Genomic DNA, 21,218 nt, shown 5'->3' on the forward strand with positions numbered 1-21,218 from the left:
GATCTAGTACTGCCTGATAATGAGATCAAGTAGCCACCTGTCCCCTGCTGCTACTCTGAGACAGTCCAGGTTCAGGTCCCATTGTCCCCAGGTCACATCTGTAGGGACATCTGGGATATCCCATGGCATCCCAAAAGGGCTGCACACTTAGGTGTGGAGAACTAAATTAAGTTTTAGCTTAGAGTAGAAGACCCTGACTGAGCTGGTCTACCCTTTAGAGTCACTAGTGGATTATCTCAGGTTAAAGATATATGACATTTCATTCCTGACCCTTTGCTGAATCCAGTGTCTCACTGAATAAATGCTGGCCAGAGAGGCAAAGTCTATAAAATAAATGAGCCATATGGCAAAAAGAAATGGTGATAGCAGGAGTGCATTTTGAAAGGATGTAACCAGCATTTCTTTTGTTTACTGTGACATGTGCCAACAAAATAATACATCCCTTACTGGTACAGTTCAGTCCCGACTAGTCTTGGTAACAGGCCAGCCAGCTGGGCAGGTAATGGTCCTGATTAGCTGGGCAGGGACTGCTGGTGATGACAGCACTTATGGGTTGTGCCAGCTATTCCTGCTAGAGAGAACTCACTGCAGAAACAATTCCAGGCAAACAGATGGAAGCAGTGGTTGCAGTTTGAGAGGGGAGGGAAGCAACAACTCTGAAATAAATGAAGCCCCAAGCCAACCCAAACCCACCACACCTAAGTTTGGAGGTGATGTATCTAGCAGGTCTGTCAGTGTACCTGCACTGCCTCAGAGAGTTAAAGGGCATAAACAAGCCTTCCTGTTGGGATGTCCCCATTCTCACTCACTAAGGCACTGTGTGGTACAAATGCAGGACAACATTCTCCTTGCCAGGAGGGTTTGATCCAGGGCAGCAGCCCCTGCTCACATGGAGCCCCATGGAGGAAGCAAACATCTTGGCATGGGGTCTGCCAGCCCTGGACAGCTCTGAGATGCCATTGTCCAAGGGCAGCCCTGGCCCTGGCCTTCTAGATTGTGGCTATTAATTTTTTTTAGCAGCAGGGAACATCACTTCCCCAGATTTTTCATTTCACTTGAAAAAGATCCATGATTACTTTATCTTGTTTTTAAATTCTAGTCACTTCAGGTTCACTTTAAATCTGAACTTGAGGGGAGCTGAGTCCAAGTCTTCAGATGAAGCCCACGGACTGGCACGTGCTATCATATGAGGAGTAAAATCCTCACCCTCTTGAAATCAGTGACAAAACTTGGTTTAAAGCAGTAGTAGGATTTTATCCAGAATATTATTCCCTACATGCATTCTTTTGTTTTAATGAACCCTGCTTGTTTCTGAAGATAGGCTACTTCCTAAGCTCTGTTTATTTAATGTGCCTTTTTCAGGCAAAGCCCCATCACAGCTGACTGCCAAAGAGGGAGACACATGCCCACCTGTAAAATTTTCTCTTAAGAGGAATCTGCATTTGGCAAATAATTATGCAAGTATTATAACTGAGATTAATTACATCTGAGGTAATTTAAATTTCACAGTGAGGCCTGGAAAGGAGCAGCTACATGTAATCTAATCAGTCAGTCAGGTGCTGTGCCTCACCCAGGAAGCCAAGCATCTTTTCCTGCAGAAATTCCTGTTCTGCTGTATTGCCTAGCTGTCTGCACAATGTCTATTAAAAATGATCTGGGTTACAGATGGAATCCATTGTTCACTAGACACCATCATTGCTACATTTAAGCAGGAGCTTTAGAACTAAAATTAATGTTGTGCTGCAATGCATGAGAAATTTAATTGCGGGGCTTATTATGTAACACATGGCAAACAACACAAAGCTGCAATGGGGTTGTAATCCTTTACTGAAAAAGTTCTTTTTCCTTGTCTGATACAGCCTGCCAGCAATTTTCCAGGAACATCATCTACTGACATTTCTTTATCAGAAGAAACTCAGCCTCCATCTCAGTCCAGCTCCAGCTATGGTCTTCCCCCAAATGCTCCAGCCCTCTATACACCAACTTACTGCTTGCCTGGGGAAAAGCCTCCACCATACGCACCATAGAACAAAGAATTTATTTTAGTAGCTGGTAGGCTTTTCTTTTGTTTTAAAGAAACCTCTGGAAACTGTGCTGTGCAGGCACTAGACTTCCCAAAGGAGCCCAGCACAGAGTTACTGCCACTCTGCTTTTAGCCTGTGAGCAGGGCAAAGCCCTGGAGCAGTGAGGGCAGGCATGTCACCTGCCTGTGTGCCTGCAGTCAGATGTAGTAGAACTTTCTGGCTACTGTAAGCATGAGATGTTTCCCTCCCACTCCACTGCAGAATAGATTTTCTTCAAGAGGAAAAATGAAGAAAACACTCCAGATATGTGTTCTGCTTTCATGAACCAATATTGAGGGGTTTTAGCCTGTGTTGTCTGAGTGAGTAGCCGGGAGCTCCCAGAGTCAATAATTTTGGGTAGCAAGAGTTTGTTTGCTTGTAGTGTTTAATAACTCTTCTGGTGAAAGTGTTGTACCAATAAAGTGTGGCAATTATTTTACAATAAAGTTCACTGTGTATGTTTATACTATCCTAAGGCTGTGTATATTTGGAAGGAAAGGAAAACAAAAGAACAGAGGAAGAAGTACCCTACCAAATAGTTTCTCTTTTCAAGTTTCAGATGGAAAGGCTAATTCTATTTGGACTGTTTTAGCTGAACTTTGTGCCAGTCTAGTCTTCATAATAAAATGTCACATTAATGCACTAAAAATACCATTTCCAGACATGTATTTTAGGCTACACTTTAGTGTTCAAATTAATTCCTTTCTAGTCAAAAGAGCGCCACAAGCAAAACCATTTTAGGTTAAATGCCTCTTATTTATTTTTAAGTTAATCCAAGACCTAATGCAGGTATTTCACAATGACTGAAAGAGAGTGAATGAAAGGATGAAAGGAATGAAGGGGCCCAATTCCTTTTTTAATGTATTTATTTTCTCCAAAGGCTAAGCAACAATACCTTTGGCAGTGCCACTGACAGGAAAAAAGCCATATCCCTGTTGTCTGCACCCTGCCTCCTCACATTAGCTGGGATTCCTTTTGGCACACACTTGCCTTATTCTGGGACAGGGGTACTTACAAACAGCATGAAAACCCATTTAATGCTGCATCCTTTCACTGCATTTTGCTCCTGCAGGAAGGGTGTTGGTGCTGCTTGCTCCATAGATCTTACAGTCTAGACAGCAATGAAGCTCTAGAAATTTCCTGAAATGCCTAAGAGTAAAACAAGGAATGGAAGGTATTTCTCATTAACATTTTAAGCAGCTGCTCTGTATTATGAAGATATTGAAAAAAACTAAATAAACAAAACCAGCTTACTTGACAGTTTCCTTTGAAAGGAAGGGACACCATCAGACCTGCTTAAAATGGAAAAAAGAGTGATCATCCTTTTGCATAACACTTTGCAACTTGCAAAAAATATCTCTTAATTCATGTGTTTTACCTCTATGTATAAAAAGCAGATTCAGTACTGATACACATAAGAAAAGAGATTAATTTATAAGGACCATAAAAGCTACCTTTTGTTCAATTAAGGTTTTTCTGAGATGCAAAGGTGATGAGGTGCCTTACTCACCTTGTTGACAAGGTGAGTTATACAAACGTGGCTGAGAAAAACAGAAGTCAGAAAAGAGATCATTTGTTTTGTTTTAAACATTAATTTAATGCATCCCAAATGCTTAGTTCTTGTGCAAATACATGCTGTGAAAAGCACAGTCACTCTGATTATGAAGTGGAGCTACACATTTACTTCTTTTTACTTGCTATGAATACTACCAGGGGAACCACCTGGGTCCATTTTGAGGACTCAAAGTCCAGAACAGACTTGATCCCTTTGGGTTGAACACCTAGACTAACTAAACAAGGATGAAATCAATGTTTCTCTTGGGTTGAAGCAAGTGACTGAGAAGGAATGGAAGAATGCTTATTGCAGCTACCTCTTCTTCCAAACCTTTCTTCAGTATGGTACTATAGTAGGGTATTAAAAAAATTTATCTTTACACTCTCACCCCCCTTGCCCCCCACCTCTTCTATCATTCTCCAGACTGAGAAATTCAGAGTTTCTCTTCTAAACCACATTTTGAGTCAGGGTGCATTGTGGTCTATGCAAAACATCTACACATATATGCACAGATATGCAAACTTTGGGAGCAATTTCTGCTCTGAATTTGAGAATTAAATGCTCTTGTACACATGACATTTAGTATGGAACTGCAGAGTACCACAACATACCACAGGATTCACGTTTCCAGGACCCAAAATAATTCTGGCCACATAAATAGTGTCACTTACATTAACACAAAAGTCAGGCATGTTTGTGATTCATTTATGCCACATGGTAGGTTTTTTGGAACTACCACAGAGATTTTACCAAAATTCCAGACATGAAACTATTTTGCTAGATTGTTTCATTTGAAAAGAACAAAGTAAAACAGGGCTTGTTTTATCTTCTTGGTTTAAAAATAGGTGTTTTCCGAATCTGTAATTTTTTTCAGTGCAGTTACTCCAAGTCTAAAAGATGGGAGATTTTAGTTGTCGAACCCCAGCTGGCAGCCTAGCCCCAGGCAGCCACTCACTCATTCTCCCTTGCTGGGATGGGGGAGAGAATCAGAGGGGTAAAAGTGAGAAAACTCATGGGCTGAGATAGAGACAGTTTTATAGGTAAAGCAAAATCCGCACACACCAGCAAAGCAGAGCAAGGAATTCATCCACCACTTCCTGTGAGCAGGCAGGTGTTCAGACATCTTCAGGAAAAGCTGGGAAATGTCACGTGGAACAGTGATTTGGGAAGACAAAGACCATCACTCTAAGTGTCCCTCCCCTTCCCCTTTTGTTGCCCAGCTTTATGTGCTGATCATGAGGCCACATGGTGTGGGATATCCCTCTGGTCACTTGGGATCAGCTGTCCCAGCTGTGTGCCCTCCCAACTCCTTGTGCATCCCCAGCCCCCTCACTGGTGGGGTGAGAAACAGAAAAGGTCTTGACACTGTGCAACCCCAGCTCGGCAACAGCTAAAACATCCCAGAGTTATCAGCGTTGTTTCCAGCACAAGCCCAAACTACAGCCCCATACTGGATCACAAATTGATCCAGAGTCCTCAGTGGTAACATAAAGCACTTTCAGGAACAAGGTGGTTTCCCTTGCTCAACTAAAAAAAAGCAAAAACATAGAACTACGCCTGGGTTTTCCTATCCATGCACCGTCTGTCTAGTGGGAAATTTCCTTTCAAACTTGTGTCTGGTCAGAGCTGGCAGTAGGTCCTTCTCCAAGTATAAATGAGTAGGTTGGTTCAAAGTGATAAAGTTCTGTTCTTTTCTGCCCTACTGCATCACTGCTGATTGTTTTACTTGTGATAAGAAGCTATGATGCCATGTCTAAAGGCTAATAGAGTACCTTTCTCTTCTCTGCTAAATAAAGCAGTGATCCTTGCTAGAAAATATGCTTGGAATAGTCCTCCCCTTCTTGCCTCTTTTCCTCTGGGACAGTTGTATCTTCACAGTTTGGTCACAGATGTTGCCGCACATGAGGATTATTAGACTAATGTGTTATCTCCTTATCTGCTTAGGGAAAACATAACATGACTGACCAAGAATAATTTATAAAAGACCTTGTAGAATTAGACTTTTTTCATGCTAATCCTCTGAAGGATGGTGTAACCTTAGCCACCCAATACTTGGATTTTGCATATACCAATATTACTCAGCATATTCCCAATATTACCACAGCATATACCAGTATTACTCAGTTTAGTAATTTGATGCAAGAAAAATACCAAATAAAACATGATTTAAGTGATTCAAGAGAGACTAGGCAAAGCCCATCCCAACTTCAGAAAGATAGCTGAAAAGTTGAACACACTTTATGGCTCTAAACCTTTCCTGCATAAACACCCACAGATATTCTCACCTCATGCAGTTCAGCCTGGCTAACTCTCACAGCTCAAGCCTCTCTGTTCCCACTAGGCTCACAGTGAATGAGCCAACCTAAAAATGCAGCAGCAAAAATATGTCATCACCAGATAATATTCCCCAATTCTCAACACCTCATCATTTACTCCAGCAGCTATTGACACAAAAGCTGTATGGCTTTCAACTTCTTGAGTCTTTCCTTCTAAATGTTTCCTGCTGACCCAACTTCATTTTCCATTTTCTGTAGACCAAGAGTTTTTCTAAAGGTCACAACTGAGTCTTTTTTCTGTGGTACCAGAAAGAGAAGCTCTAGCAATAAGAATAGCAGCCACCATTTGCTCTGCAGCTGAGAAGATATGGAACACTGATGGAAGCATATAAACCCCAACCCTCAACCTCCAAAAAAAAACCCAGCCCTTCCCCTCTCTCCCACCTTCTCCCAGAGTAACCCCCAGAATCAGGCACAGTCTGAGTCACTGTCTCCAAATACCAGAATACAGAATAATCTCAGTACAGGTAAATTAAAAACTTGTATGTAAATATTTTATTCTCTCATATTTTGCAAATCAGAAAGCAGTGTTTGGTAATAAAAAATAATACAGAATTATTATTTTTCTTCCAGTCCACACTCATATATTACCAGGTTTCCCACATTACAGATGAAACTGTCTCTTACAGTCTAAAGATAGTATTCACTTTCAGTACATTCTGTACTTTTGACTTATTTAATATTAGTCTTCTGAACTATTTACAAATATATTACAACCTTTAAACCTCAAAGCAAAGAGTATTTCAATAATCAATCTGACATAAGGATCAGTAGCTTCTACATAACTTCAGTGTTTAAGAGAAACTATACACGCAGTGCGGTAGATCTGAATAATTTATATCTTTTAAAAAAAGAAAAGCACTGAAAGTTTCTGAGTATAAAACTTTCGCATTGCAGTGGTACCTACTGACCCTCCTGGACTGGAGGACAGGAGTGTGAGGTGATGTCACTGTGCTTGTAGAGAGCCTCATCCAAGTCCAGTGCCGTGTTGTTCAGCTTGAGGGTCATGCAGCCATGGTAGGAGGCGGTGACCGGAGTGGAGGTGACAGGAACGTCTGTCGGAAAGGGGAGATAAATGTCTCTGACAGCTGCCTTTAAGTAAACACCTGCCCTGCCTAGGCTCAGATGGCTGTGGCTCAATGAGTTCATGCTCACCTCTTCCCATGCTGGCATTTCTACCTCCCCCTGCCCCCTTGCCAGAAGGCAAGAGCACAATCCCAGACGTGAGGAAAAACACCATCTGTTCTGGTGCACCAAAGCCCTTCTCCCAGGCTGAACCCTTCCTCAGCTGCTCTGTGCCTCTGCAAGGCCTCCTGGATGAAACCTGTGCTGCACAGCTTCACTGCAGTGGCACAATGTGTTCACACAGCCCCATGTTTTCCCCCTCTCCATCTCCGAACTCTGCTTTTTATTGGCGGAGATGTTAGACCTCCCTCTAATGTTCTTTCTCTTCAAAATAGCTTCCAAAAGATTATGGGAAGAATTTTATGACAGGAAAGCACTTCCCATATGCTGCCTCTACCACTTGCTGGACTTATCTTTACCATGGTTTTGCTGTGTATGAGCACAGGAAGGTTGCTGGCCTTCATCAGCAAGGTGCTGGAATGCATCAGTTGAATTGGTCAGACTAATGAGACTAATTTTTACTGTGGAGATCCACTGTTCTTTTAATCAGTTTACCAGAGACAGAAAACAGATGGCAAGGAAGAAGACACTACAATCCAAGTACAATCCAATAGACTAGAGGAAATTAGTCAATCTTACTACTAACTTCTGTAATTATCATACACACACTGACTGTAAACAAACAAAAACTCAGTACAGTAACATAACAACCAGAAAATCTACATGAGCTCTGTCCTCTACCTTTCCCCAAAGGTCTTTAGTTTATTTACAACCCAAAGCTGACCCAATCAAACTGGTTGTGCAATGGAAAATAATGAACACCTCAAAGAATATTTAACTTCACAGTGATTCAGGCAGCTAAATAAATCACTTATCTTTACATCGAAGCAAGGACAACTTGAACAATAGGTTGTCCTGTTGACCCAAGATTATATGAAATTTAAAGTGTTCTGCCTGGAGATATGCAGGGCTGATGTGCTCAGACACAGCTCAGACAGAATCTAGGACTGAGTGGGAGAGAGAACATTTGTGGGAGATCTGTAAGCCACAAAGAAATACTATAAACCTCTTCAGCTTCCTGGGGGAGAGCTACCATTGCTCAGTAGTTGCTTTATTTATAATGTTATCTATTTCCCATTCCTCCCCATTTGCCAAAGTTTATCTGCAAAGTTTGCTGAAGGAATGCAGCATCTCTGTTGTAATACCTTACAGGAATGTAAACTAAATTTTGAGTCAGAAGAGTTGAAGTTGTGACTTAACAACTTGAAGACTCATCTAAGGAGACAGGCAGATTGCTGTTACATGTGCCACAGGGCTGACTGAAAGACAGTGTGGGCTTTCAGATGGATTTGTAAGAGATTAAAAAGAAATTAATTTTTTTCATTGTATTCTAAATTATGTGAAATATTTCATTTTCTGTTATGACTAGAAATGGATCTGTCCAAAATGTCGTCATGTAAAGATTTGAAAGCCTAGTTTAAAGGTTCCTTCACCTGGTGAAATGCATATTTTCTGAAAAATCACCTATGCATCACATAAATTACATAATTTAGGATTTACCAGAACTGAAAAGCCTATAGAAAATGTAATTAATGTCTACATGTTCTCTCTTATCTGTTGAAACTCTAAGTAGTATTTCTTTCACATCTGCAATATTAGCTGTGCTTAGGATCAGGTTTAATACATATTTGGATCCAGAATTCTTTCTTTCTTTGTGACAAATGGAATAAAGATGTGAAGTTTGACCACTATACTGTTTTTTCCACAGGGTATGGAAGCATGGAAAAACTAAAAACTACGTAATGTTTTCAAAATCTGAATGAGCCAAACTGACTTAAATCTGACCATTCGGTATTGTTACTTAACCCAGAGTGATTAATCCAACTGAAGTGCTGAAATGTTTATTTATTTGGCAAATGACAGTGTTTCTCATGCAAGTGCTGGGTTCCTCTCAATGGCAAAAGCAGAGTGCTGGCAGAAATTCCTGCTGCTAAGCACAACAGATCAAAGGGGGGATGGCAGCTAAACCTACAGCATCCAGCTGAGCCTGAGCTGCCACAGCCATGGTATCTCATCCTTAGCTCTGGCAAATGAAAACCAGGGCTGCACCCAGCACAGGTAGTCTAAACCACAGAGAACCTGGGACAGTGACAGAATGGGATGATTTCTGAGCTGTGGAAACCTCCACTGTGCATCTGAGAGCAGCTTAAAAGAAAGCAGGCAACCTCTATTGCCTGTGCAATGGCCATCTTAGATAATTTAATCTGAGAGTAGAAAATGCCACGTTTGGGATTTCAGCCTCCTTCCTGCCACTGTGTGAATGCCCCAGAGTATGTGGCCTGCCCCTTTCAGGTGTGACTGGGAGCCATTTGCATCATCAGCATAAATCCTCTGTAAACTCTTGCTCCTGGTGGGGACAGCCACACCATGTGTCCTAGTACCTGTGGCACCTCAGCCACCCTGTTCCAGCCTGACTGCTTCAGCACCTCACAAGAGGCCAACATTTGTACCTCTCCCTTGCTTGGGCAAGTAAGGGCAAGATTTTGCTTAGCTGCTGGCATCATGTGCATCAGAGACATAAGTGTTCCTTTAATAGCATTCCTCAGCAGAAGGGACTGATAAACCTGTTCAGGCAGAACAAGAAACAAACTCCCAAACTTGGGAGATGAAAGATGAAAGTTTGATCTTACAGGTTCAGAAGAGAGGAGCAAACTGACCTCCCAGAAGAAGCCCTGTTGCTGCTGAAAAGCCAGAGACACTATAAATGGTGTTAACCCCTTGGTTGTGCCCTACATGCCCCTGGCTGGGAGGCAGTCTGTTAACTGTGTCATGCTGCAATCACTTCGAAGAGCATCAGCCAGGGACAATCCCCACACTGGGCTTCCCAAGTTTCAGGCAAAACCCCCTGAGGTCCTAGTAGTCCCCTCAAGGAGTGCTCCCATGGATTCACTACATTAATGGAGCACTGCAGGAACCTGTAGCCCAGCTCCTATGGATTTTACCGGGTTTAAGGTAATAACCCAGTTTACAGCAATCATTATTTTTAAATCATTATTACATGATAAAAAAAAATCATTATAAATTATTAAATCATTCTTATTGTTGAACAAGCAAAACCTCCTCTTTCTATTTCTGCCTCCAGCTGCCCTCAGAAGGACACAATCATTCAAGCAAAGTGCAATCCCTGATCCATTATGTTCCTGCATTGCAGACAAAGCCTGCTCAAGCAGAAACAGAGAAGGACTCTCACAGCTTGAACAGAAACAGTGTTCCTGACTCCCAGCTCAGCAAAGAGAGTTGGAAGTCTGTGGTCCATGGTACAAAACTGGAGGCTCACCTGGCAATCCTCCCACGTATGTCTTTGTTGACTGCAAAGAGCTCTCCAGGATGGACAGACTGTCCTCCAACTCAGAGATGCTTAGTTCACTCTCTCCTGCTAGCCCATCCACCCTCAGGGATAAGTGATCTTTCTTGAGGAGGACATCTACAGAGTGTTCCTTTTTATCACAGAGATTTATTGCCAGTCTGGACACAACTGTGTTCTCCAAGGCCACGATGACAAACTGAACAGCAAGGGAATGAAAGAAAAACAGGCAATGAGCAGAAAAATACCTAGCTACACTTACCCAGTACCAAGATGAGCCCAATGTGCCCTTCATTACAAATATTTTGCAGAGCCTCCAGAGAATTAGGCTTATTACTATTGCTGATTGTGTTCTGAGCTCATTTGCACAGATGAAAAACAAATGAACCATGGGACTAATTCTTGAAACCGTGTTTTCTCAGAGAGGGTTCTTAGTGGGTCTTGCAAAAATCATTATATTGCACTGGGGACAAACCAACTGGAGCTGCTGTACTATAAATGAAAATTGGCTCATGGGATTTAGTGAAATCCTTCCTGGGTTACCCTTGTGGAATGCCAGAATTTAGCCCTTTGTTATGAATGCCATTGCAAAGTATCTTCAACACTCCACCATGACTGGCTTTTCCCAGCACCTTTCCCACACCTAGAGCCTGTCTCTTGGCTTCTTTGGGACAGGTACTGATAAGCACGAATGGAAATCCCTGGTTTATGGCACTAAACAGTTTCTGTACCAGAAAAAAAAATATGACTGCATTCAAGAGAGCAGTTCTATCTTTTACCTAGGTCACATTTGCCAAGAGGCCCCTATGAGTATCTGACACACACCTGTAAAAGGCAGAACTTCAGGCAAGCACTGTTGTTTCAGACTATGCTCTGAACAGGTGGGACAAATGATAAGGCAGGCAGCAAATCTGACAGCTGTTTTTGAAATTGACTTCCAGTTACCAGGAAAGAGCAAGTAAACTTCTCTACAGAAATACTTGTTTGTACCTGTTGCTTCAGTTTCTTTGTGGAGTGATAGTCAATCAGAGATAGTGATAAAGGGACAGATGCTTCTTCTGTAACTAGGGCAAACAGCACACCAGTATCTGTTGCTGGCTGAATTACAGCATTTACTTCAATTTCCCAATTTGTCTTGGTTTCATTTCCAGAAGAAGGTTGCACTGCAGAAAAAGAAATTCATTGGACAATGTGTCAAATGGGTAAGCTGTTCAGTTTCTCCCTGGAGAAGACCATAGGCAGATGAGCATCTGGAGGGACTGCCACATTTTTTTTTTATTTTAAAAAGACTTATTCCAAAGCACTTGAACATAAAATTGGACAAGAAAATGGCATCAGTTTCCTCTTGTTACCTTATGCATTCTGCTGCTTTTCAGAATGTCAAAGGATAACATAAAGCTTTTTATCACAAAGAGTTAGTCAAATTCCCAATTCCTGGCTGCCAATCTGACACATTCAAAGAACTGCTGCAAGATAGGTCAATCGAAAACCAGTTTTTGAACCAGTCTGTCCAAAGATCATTGAGGAATCTGAGTTGAAATTTGACATGCAGGAAACATTTCTATGAAAGCCTGTATTAAACTCAAGAATTGTATAATACAATACATACTACACTCATCACCTACTCAAACTCTTCCTGATCATCAATCTCTCAAAAGTGTGGCATGTTTTATTTCACCTGTTGAACCCTGAATTAAATTTTCTGGTATCTTCTTACTGCCTCAGCACCCTAATAATTTAAAAGGTAATGCAGGCTGCAAAGGAAAACATCAACCTGCTCCTGCAACCTCCTGCAACAGGACTATTACCTCTGCTAGTTCACCACATCTTGAAATACAATAATCCATTCTTTATAGGGCTTACCACTGCAAAGGAAAAAGAAAAAAAAAAAGAAAAAAAGAGAATGATTGTTTGGAAAAAAATGCAGGTGCTGAGGCCTTATCTACACTTCACCTGCATTTTAGATGCTGCCTTGTCTTTGCAACTTTTAAATCCCCATGCTAAGTAATGTGACAGACACCTGGTACTCCCTAATTTACAATGGCACAGCAGAAAAATCCACATAACACTGAACAGATGGCTCCTGCAGAGCAGGACTTACACACCATACCAAAATAGATGGTCAGCATTTCTGTGGGTTCAGAAATACTGATAGCTGATTACACAGATAAGCAAACACAATAATCTAGAGCAATAAAAGGTGCCTTTCTGAGTGCTACATTAGTATGGACAAGTTTGATTTGAAACCTGTTATTACTGTATGCCAATTTCATTGGCTTCTATCAGAGATATGCTTAGTGCATTTGTCCCAAGTGTAAGTAACGACAGCCCATGATTAAAAGTGAATCCAAGACAATAGACAATATTAATTTTTCTGTCTATCATCATCTCAAGATACAGCAGTATGGCTTGCAGGTCTCCCTGTTGAGCAGGAAACAATGGTAAAGGACTGGAAGCACCTAAGCTGCTGACAGAGAGGTGTAAAGCCTCAAAGGCTGAGGATGAGCTGGAGCCAGTCTGGCTGTGAAATGTATTACTGAAGCTACACAGAAAGAACCTAATCCCTGCTGGCCATATTTGCACTGGCTTGAGCTATCATTTACAGGCCTTCCTTCACTAAGAACCACAAGTTTAATCTTTTCTGCATCAATCAACAGTGAGTCTGGCACACACCTAAGTTTTAACACTTGGTTTATTAACCAGGCATAGCTAATGGCAGGACAACAGGTCAGAAATAAAAAATCCCAGCCTACTTACTGTAAGTAAGATTAAACACAGCAAAACCTCGGCCAGGATAGAAAGAGCCTCGTCCTGCTACAGCAAAGCACTGCATCTTTTCATTCATCTTTATGGTCTCTTGGATGGAGGTGTCCTCCCCATTCAGCCAGTTCCATGCCCGCATGCAACCATCCAGCCGAGGGTTTATCTGGGAAGATAAAGCAGCATCTCAGGCCTCAAATGATTGTTCAGTGAAGAGGAATTGTGTGCAAAGGAATACTGAGTCATATTATCATACTAAACAGTAGAAATCATTTTGATGTGTCATGCACGTGCAAACCAAAAGGCAGCAACCCCCATCCTGCAGCCCCAAGTGAGTGGTCAGTATTTCCCCAGGAAACTCCCCTGAGCTCAGCTTGTCTCCAGAGGCCAGAAGGGCACTAGCTAGTGCAGGTGCTGGTTTGGTTGTATTGGTTCTGTAAGCTCCTCTATGTGTTGCCCATCATTAATACAACTTATTTCTAATGCTCTGTAGCCAGAGCTCCATAATTCAGCATGGCAAATGCTGGAGGCTAACTTAAGGCTGAAAATCCCAATCCTTTTTGTCATTGCAAACAGCCTGCATGACACACAAGACAGACCTTGGAGCTGATCATGGTATAAGTTTTTGGGTTCTGGCTCAAGGAGGGATGCCTGCACCACAAGACTGGCACACCACTCTGTACAAACCTCATTCCTTCCAGCTTCTAGTTAGGCTATTCTGTACCTAATGTCAGCATTAAAATGTGAGTCAGTGTGTAAAGAGAAGGCTTCTTGCAAAGTCTTTAAATCAGCACCACTACCCCCAATTAAGTGAAGGAGAGAGAGAATTAAGTGTCTGAGCCAGGATAAAAACCTGAGGAGTTTCTGGCCCTCAATCCTAGATTCTGACTACACCCTGGGCTTACTGTTTCTGACAAGCAGTGGCCCTGAATGACTTCTGGTGAGGCACAGGAGCTGTGAGGCTCAGCTGCTGCACTCCCAGTCACAAAGCCTCAAGCTTGTCACCCAATTTAGGAATAAAGAGATGCAAATTTGGATTTCAAGGTGCCAATTCTGCTTGTGGTGGGCATTCAAAATGCCTGAGCAGCAGTTATTCCAGAAACACAGCAATCATCCAATCTTACCCAAGGACTGCCTTAACTTTTATTCATATGCTGTATCTACTTCAATGAGGAGGAAATAAAGAAAAATAAGCTTCTGTTTTTCCTTGGGTCTCACTATAGTGACACAGCAAACAAATGCAGCAAATTGTGATTTGTTAGACGTGAAGAACAAACTTTGGTCACAACACAAAGAGTGCCCCTGATGTTGGTTCCAGACTTAGTAGGCACAGTGGCACCCTCACACAGCAGCGTGCCCACTGACCCCTCCCCAGGCCACTCCTGCTCTCCAAGCCAGCATGACCACTGTGGATTTTGTCATGTGCTCCAGTTTTGCTGTGCCCCAACTCTGCAGGTGGGATACATCTCACCCAAACTTACCAATCAAAAAATCTGGGGACTCAACTTTGCTACTGGCTTAGGCTCCTGCTATAGTCAATGGACTGAAAGCTGTATCCAGAAGGTGATAGTTCCACCTGTTTCAGGGCAGGTTGAACTGCTCTCAGGAAGGACCTACATTACTCCAAGAGAAGATGAACTCAAGCCCTTCAGGCATGCAAAGGAACAGAAGTTATCGTGCCATACTTACTGGTAGAATAAGGTCCTTTGTTTTGAAAGGAATGCCTCCTACTGTCAAATTCAGCTGGTACACTCCCTTGTGTAGTGTAAACAGGTTTCCTGAGACAGCTATTTTCATAACTGCATCCCTGTTGACCTTTATAATCAAATTTCTTTCAAGTTCCTCAACAGAGATCTGAAAAAGTAAAATTCCAAATTGAGTTATTAAGTATGAATAGAACTTAGTATCTGCAGTTGCAGGTACAGGACAGACCCCAGTGAAATCCCCAAGATAAAGGAATATTTTCAGTCCCCAAGCCTCTTTGTTCACCTTTTAAGTTACATTCCACCTTGATATGTAAATCTACTCTAGAAAGCAGTCCGTGATTAACCGTAATGGTGAAGACAGTCCACCTACTTCGAAACAGCTACAGAAAAATGTGAGTGGATTAAATACATGACTTTTGTAGGTTGCTTTATGTAAAATGTAAATGCAGTAATGAGTTATTAATGACAAACTTCCTATTGCAACTGCATGTGAAAGGAAAAGCTGGAAGGACAAACAAGATGTCTTTTGTTGGATCGGTGTAAGATAATGCAGAAGCCTCGCAGACCCAGTCTTTTAATATCAACCTCTTCAAAAAGCACAACACAGAATGGAATTTTTGAGAGGGTAATAACAATGTGTAATAGGCAATAACTTTTCTCTCAAAAAAGCATCTGCAAATTTTCCTTCCATGTCTCTGAAAAGCTGCTTCTAGGAAGATTCTATTACCACCAAAAATTCAAAAAGATTTCATCATTTTGATTATGACCAGGCTGCAAAAAGAAGCACTATAAAGCTTCTGTGGAGGGAGAGAAGGTGAAGCCCAAAGCTGATGCACCAGACTGACCAGCAGCCAAGATTCTGCTGCCTTGAACATGGGTCCTGCTACCAGTGGGGTGTTCTCTGGCTGTAGCAGAAGACAGTCCCAATCCTTCTGTAAAGAAAGGAACACACCTCCACTATTTCATAATCTTCTTCCCACTCTATGACAGATACTCCACCTACTCACTCTTCATCTGTACAGCTCTGTTCCCTGGGACACTCAGAAGCTGCTTCTATCAGTGAGCTGCTGTACAAACCAATTATCTGTTTCAGAGGATGTTTAGACATGTCTTGCCCTCTTCCTGCTAGCAGGCCAGGTCCTGAGCATCTTTCTTTCTGTATTTTGACTAGCAAATACAGTCAAATCCCAAAATTGCTCTTATCAGCCATTCTGAGCTCTTGTGCTGTGGCTGTAACATAAAGGAGGACAGGGTTGAGCAGGTTTGTACCTGGGCACTCCCTTTGGATTGCAGTCTTCAGTAATCAAGATTAAGTGAATTTGATAGTGGGAAAGATTATTCACAGACTTTCCTCCTCTCATGAACCTTTTTCTTCTCTTGTGAATTCCAGTACAATCTGATTTATATTGCTACAATACTGTTTCCACCTGGTGTGTTGCTCTGTGCCACGTCCTACAGGACATGAATTTATTTGTCTGTAGCTTGCTTGTTTAAAGTAGCACCTACATCTCCAGACTGCATTTCATGGAGACACACCAGCCAGTCTCAAACAGGCTTTTTTGAGTATTGGATGGCTGTGAAGCCCATTCAGTGTGTGGGAACATAAGCCCACAGGCTGTGTAGCCAAAAACTCACACAGACACCTCTGCCCAGTGTCGTGATCACCACTGCCCTGATGCTCCAGGCTGTGGAGTGCCACAAGGAGCTGGCACAGAGCATCTCCCTGCTCCTGGCACAGACCCTGGGCAGGCACAGAGCAAAAGGGAATTGGGAATAGCCAGCTGCAGCAGTGCCCATACTGTGAAGAAACACTGCTACTTACAGAGCCACCAGAATTCAGGGCCTTTTAAAATTTAATTAGATTGTACAGCAAGTAATAACATATAAATAAAAAAAATTCTGAGTTCTTAGCTGCATCTGATCTTTAATACAAGCAAACACAAATCAGTGAAAACTTCCATAAGAGAAGGGGTTAATCCCTGTGGGAATTCTCAACAGATTCCAGTTTAGGAAATTACATTCTGCCTACTTTACAATGCCCTCTGGCTGTTTAAGCTCCTGCTTCTTATAGTCAAAGCTTAATTGCTGGTGCACCAGCATCATATATAAACCAAAAGAGGAAGCATTTCAGTAGTTAGCATCCTGCTCCAATTCCCTACTCTTGTGGCAAGGAGAAGCTGCTTGCTGCCTGCCACCATGGCTTAGGGACATTCAGGAGGACAGTTCTCACAGCTAAGGGTTCCCATATGGTTAGCCATAGCAAGGGCAGGCAGCTTTGTGTTTTGGACTCATGCCCTGGATAGCTCATAGCACACAGCCAGCCTGTCCACTGTTTGCTGAAAAGCAAGTGGACAGCACTGAAAAGGGACAGACCGGCAGTCAGCTGCAGGGTTAAAACCAAATACCAACCTTGTGATTGCTTAACTTTCAGCCCTGACATTTAACAGTGCAGGTAAGTTATTATTTTTGCTAACCAGACTGTGTCCTCAGAACAGAACTAAACTCTGAAAATAAGACAAAATGATGACTGTTTTTGGAAATGCAAAACAAACAGAAGGCAAGTGCATTTTCTGCTATCATAATGTCATACGTGCCACTTCATCCAGCTGCATTACACACAAATAACCACATTAAAAGTCTTTCCTGGGGTTTGCTTGTTTGTGTTTTCAATGCTGTTTCAATGTTCATTGCAAAATATTTTAGGAAGGATTAACACCAGAGAAAATACCTAGGTAGAAATATTGGCCTGAAGTTTTGAAAATGCCATTGTATTTCAGTGAAAGTATGCAACTTTTACTCAAGAGATGAGAACACTGCTGGTGCTTTTTCATGTCTTTTGCTTTTAAATAGTCGTTGCTTTTCCATCTGCTGTAAGTTAAATAGTAAAATTGCTATTTTCTCACAACCCATATGAAGTTCTCTCTAGTATCCAAAGTCCTCTGGTAAAGATCTAGCCAAAACTAAGGGCTTGATTCTGTGCATACTGAAGTGCAGACTAAAGCTCACAACTGCACTTAAGCCTGGACTGTGACATCTGAAGATTGTTGGGGTTGAGTTTCATAGAAAGTGAGGCTGCAAAGTACACACACAAGTCCATGCTCAAAATGAAATATGTGGCTACATGTTTTATAATAGGAGACAGCAAAAAGAAATCCTTTAACAGGATTTCCTAAATCAAAAACCATGCCAGAGAGAGAAAAATGAGAAATGTAGGAGGGGATAAAATGTAGGAACATATTTACAGTTGTATCACTCAGCCATACAGATTAAATGGCATTTAGAGGTGTGTGACACTAGATGTCAAGCAGAAGAGAGCCAAGTATCTCTTGGATGAAAACAAGAGATAAGAAAATACAGCAGGGAAAGGAGAAATCAACAGCCTCCCAGCAAACCAGGCAAGGTCCCAGATCTCAAAGGTGTAAAATAGGAAGTCAAGAGACTAAAAGTTCCCTCCTCCTGCTGCTGTTCATCAGTGGGTAAATCCTTCTGCTTTGGGGCAGTATCAGCAGTGCACTGTTTCACTCTGGGAGACAGTCACCAGAATTATGGCCCCTGCCCTGCTCCAGGTCCATTCCTGTGGCAGCAGAGCATGCTGCTCTCTCCTCCACTCGTGCCATACTATCCGTGCCTCCGGCACTGCTCAGCCCACACGCAGGATGATGCCCTGGCTGCAGGGACACCTCTGCCTCCACCCCATCAGTGTGGCTCCTGCCCACCTGCCCCACAGCTTGGTCTTTACTGTCCCAAAAAGCCTTGGGGAAGGATTTCTGGGGGATTTACACAATCCCTCAGAAAATGTGCAAGGTGTGTTGCTGCAGCCACTCAGCCAGGCAATTTCTTGGTTAGGATGGTACCTGGGGATGAGAGCCCTGACACTGATAGCTGGCAGGAGACATTTAATTCTTGCCTAAACACGACACTTTCATCACACTGCCTTCTCTCCCTGAAAAAAGAAAACACATTTCAGCTGTGTCCCCCTCAAACTAATATGGGCTAGTTTGTGATTTTCTCATAATGAGGTCAGGCACTTAGCAGGTGTGTTAGCTCCTCTGTTAAATGAATTAGCTTGACAACTGCTGATTTTTGTGACTCCCAAGTCACTCCAGTGGCATCCACTCTGCTTTTCACATCTTCTGTCACCATCCTCTCTTTGCAGGCAATTACAATTGTCCTATTTCAAATTAGCAGAACAACTCTTACTACAAAATTCAGTAAGAACTGGCTTGAAGCTATTCCTACATGTAAAGATACAGCATGTCACACATTTTATCTACAGCTTCAGTGAACCTCTACAGTTCTCCATTTGGAATCTAAAATTGTTTCACTGTCATTAAAGGAACTGAACCAAACATCACCTCATCTCCTGGAAGCATTACCAAATGTCAGTGGGTAAATGTATTCAAGGACTTCTTCATTTATTAATTAGAAACAATTTTTTCCCACTTTGCTAATTTCTTTAATGTATCATTTGGAGCTTTTATATACTAAAAAATGTAAACCAGAAAATTATTCACAGTTACCAATATCTGCATTTGTCTCATATGTGAGTTAGCTGAGAACTTCCCACCCACTCCCCAAGAGGCACATCAACTTAAAAGAACTAATTAAGTAAGAAAAAATGAAAGGAGAGGAAAAGGCAGAAGTGAGAAAGCATGTATAAACTGTTCATCTAGTGTAGCTCATACTGCAGCATGTTTTTCACGATCCTGGCACAAATGGCAACAGCCATAATGCTCCCAAAATCACCAGCTGATGTTCTGTGAGAGTGCCAAGAAGAACATGAGCCCTCACAATCCTTACAATCTCATGAGATTGCTGGGATTATGGTATCAATAAAAAGATGCTTTAGGGGTTACAGTGGTACTGCTGGGTTGACAGTTGGCCTTCATGGTTTTAGAGATCTCTTCCAACCTTTTTTTGGAATTCCCTGATGCTATAGTAGACCCCAATATCTTTACAAGGGAAACAGTCTATTTTGTATATAAACAGGCCTGAAGACTTTATAGAAAGTATAATGAAGCATAAGAGATTTGTCAAGGCCTCAGAAAATCGGAGGCCTGTGACTAAACAAATGAAGGAATAAACAAAAGCAAACACACCCCCCCCCCCCCCCCCAAACACACTTGGAAACTTTCTTAAAAGAACAGTAAGAGGGAAGGATCTCTTTATCTGACTTCCAGCCCTGAGCCAGAGGGCATCTTCTTGAACTGATGTGAGTCATCTTAGCCCTACTGCATCTCAAAGGCACTGTTTGTGCAAGTGGTTGCTCTGGTTGTGCAAATTAGAGATGCAGTGTATATTACAATGGATATAAAGTATAATTCAATTTCCTAGGAAAAATATTTTCACCTTGGAATGTATAACATACTGGCATGCCTTTAATAGATAGACAGGTTGGAGAAGCATTTTCCCAGGAATACACAGAGTCTATCTGCACTTGATGAGTGCATCCCAACCAGGCCAGGAAGGAGTGGGACCCAGCAGGTCTGGGCTCACCGTTTGCCACATGCCGTGGTTGATGAGCGGCCCGGTGCTGGTGACGCGGCCCACCCCGCTGTACTTCAGCTGCAGCTCCAGCCGTCCTTTGCGCAAAGCCAACACTATCCATGTGCTGTCTTGATGGCCTCCAGCAAAGAAAAGGATACCTTCAGGATCAAAGGTTCTAAAGTCGAACTCAGCCACAAGTCTGACCGCACAGGTGCCAAGAAATAAATTAGTTATGCAGAGTTCAAAAACCACAGAGTACTTTCCATACAGATAGCATCAATTCTAGCAGCTCTAAAGCTCTGTTAAAATATACTAGCTTTTAATGCACTCCTGAAAGCCTTAAGATGTGAGTACAGCTTTTAAAACATCATCAAGAATTAAGAATACAATACTATATTTCAGTAATTATCCTAACAGCTCTGTGGTCAAGGCTGCCTTTCTTAATTACTGCTTTAGGTAATGTTTAGCCTAACAGGACTTCATAATCCAAGCAAATAATGATGAATGTAGGGTCAACTATTATTGTAACAAAATTCCCTTGCATGCATCAAAGCCAGTTAGAGCATTTCACTGTCATTCTAAATTGTCCTCACCTTGTCAGTTGTTTCCTTTTGAAGCGCAGCCTGATAACAGGAGTGCCACTGAACATCCTCCCCAGGTGCAAGGATTTAATACTCCTTCCAACAGCAAAAGGCACACATGGTATGATGTTCTATAATCAAAACACATTTTTGAGTGCTTATTCTCCTCACAGAGCAGAAAGAGAATCAGAGAGTGCTGTAAAGTAAAGGTCTGTTTGCAGTTACAGCAATGAACAGTGAC

At 42.1% G+C, this 21,218-nt stretch overlaps 2 protein-coding genes across 2 annotated transcripts in view; one reads left to right on the top strand and one right to left on the bottom strand.

The window, feature by feature from the left end:
- Positions 1–2,527, top strand: part of TMEM255B (transmembrane protein 255B) — a 68,340-nt gene extending 65,813 nt beyond the window's left edge. The window contains exon 9 of the mRNA XM_036406530.2: positions 1,860–2,527. Coding sequence (XP_036262423.1) covers positions 1,860–2,027 — 168 coding nt within the window. The 3' untranslated portion in view covers positions 2,028–2,527. The remainder of the gene's footprint in view (positions 1–1,859) is intronic.
- A 3,899-nt stretch (positions 2,528–6,426) lies between these two features.
- GAS6 (growth arrest specific 6) overlaps positions 6,427–21,218 on the bottom strand; it is a 40,126-nt gene continuing 25,334 nt past the window's right edge. The window contains exons 9-15 of the mRNA XM_036386008.2: positions 20,990–21,108; positions 20,406–20,595; positions 14,893–15,057; positions 13,201–13,369; positions 11,434–11,606; positions 10,417–10,642; positions 6,427–7,009 (exon numbers count right to left, since the gene is read on the bottom strand). Of these exons, the coding sequence (XP_036241901.1) occupies positions 6,858–7,009; positions 10,417–10,642; positions 11,434–11,606; positions 13,201–13,369; positions 14,893–15,057; positions 20,406–20,595; positions 20,990–21,108 (1,194 nt within the window). The 3' untranslated portion in view covers positions 6,427–6,857. The remainder of the gene's footprint in view (positions 7,010–10,416; positions 10,643–11,433; positions 11,607–13,200; positions 13,370–14,892; positions 15,058–20,405; positions 20,596–20,989; positions 21,109–21,218) is intronic.

This window comes from Molothrus ater, chromosome 2 (assembly GCF_012460135.2).
Source record: "Molothrus ater isolate BHLD 08-10-18 breed brown headed cowbird chromosome 2, BPBGC_Mater_1.1, whole genome shotgun sequence".
Classification (NCBI taxonomy): Eukaryota; Metazoa; Chordata; class Aves; order Passeriformes; family Icteridae; genus Molothrus; species Molothrus ater.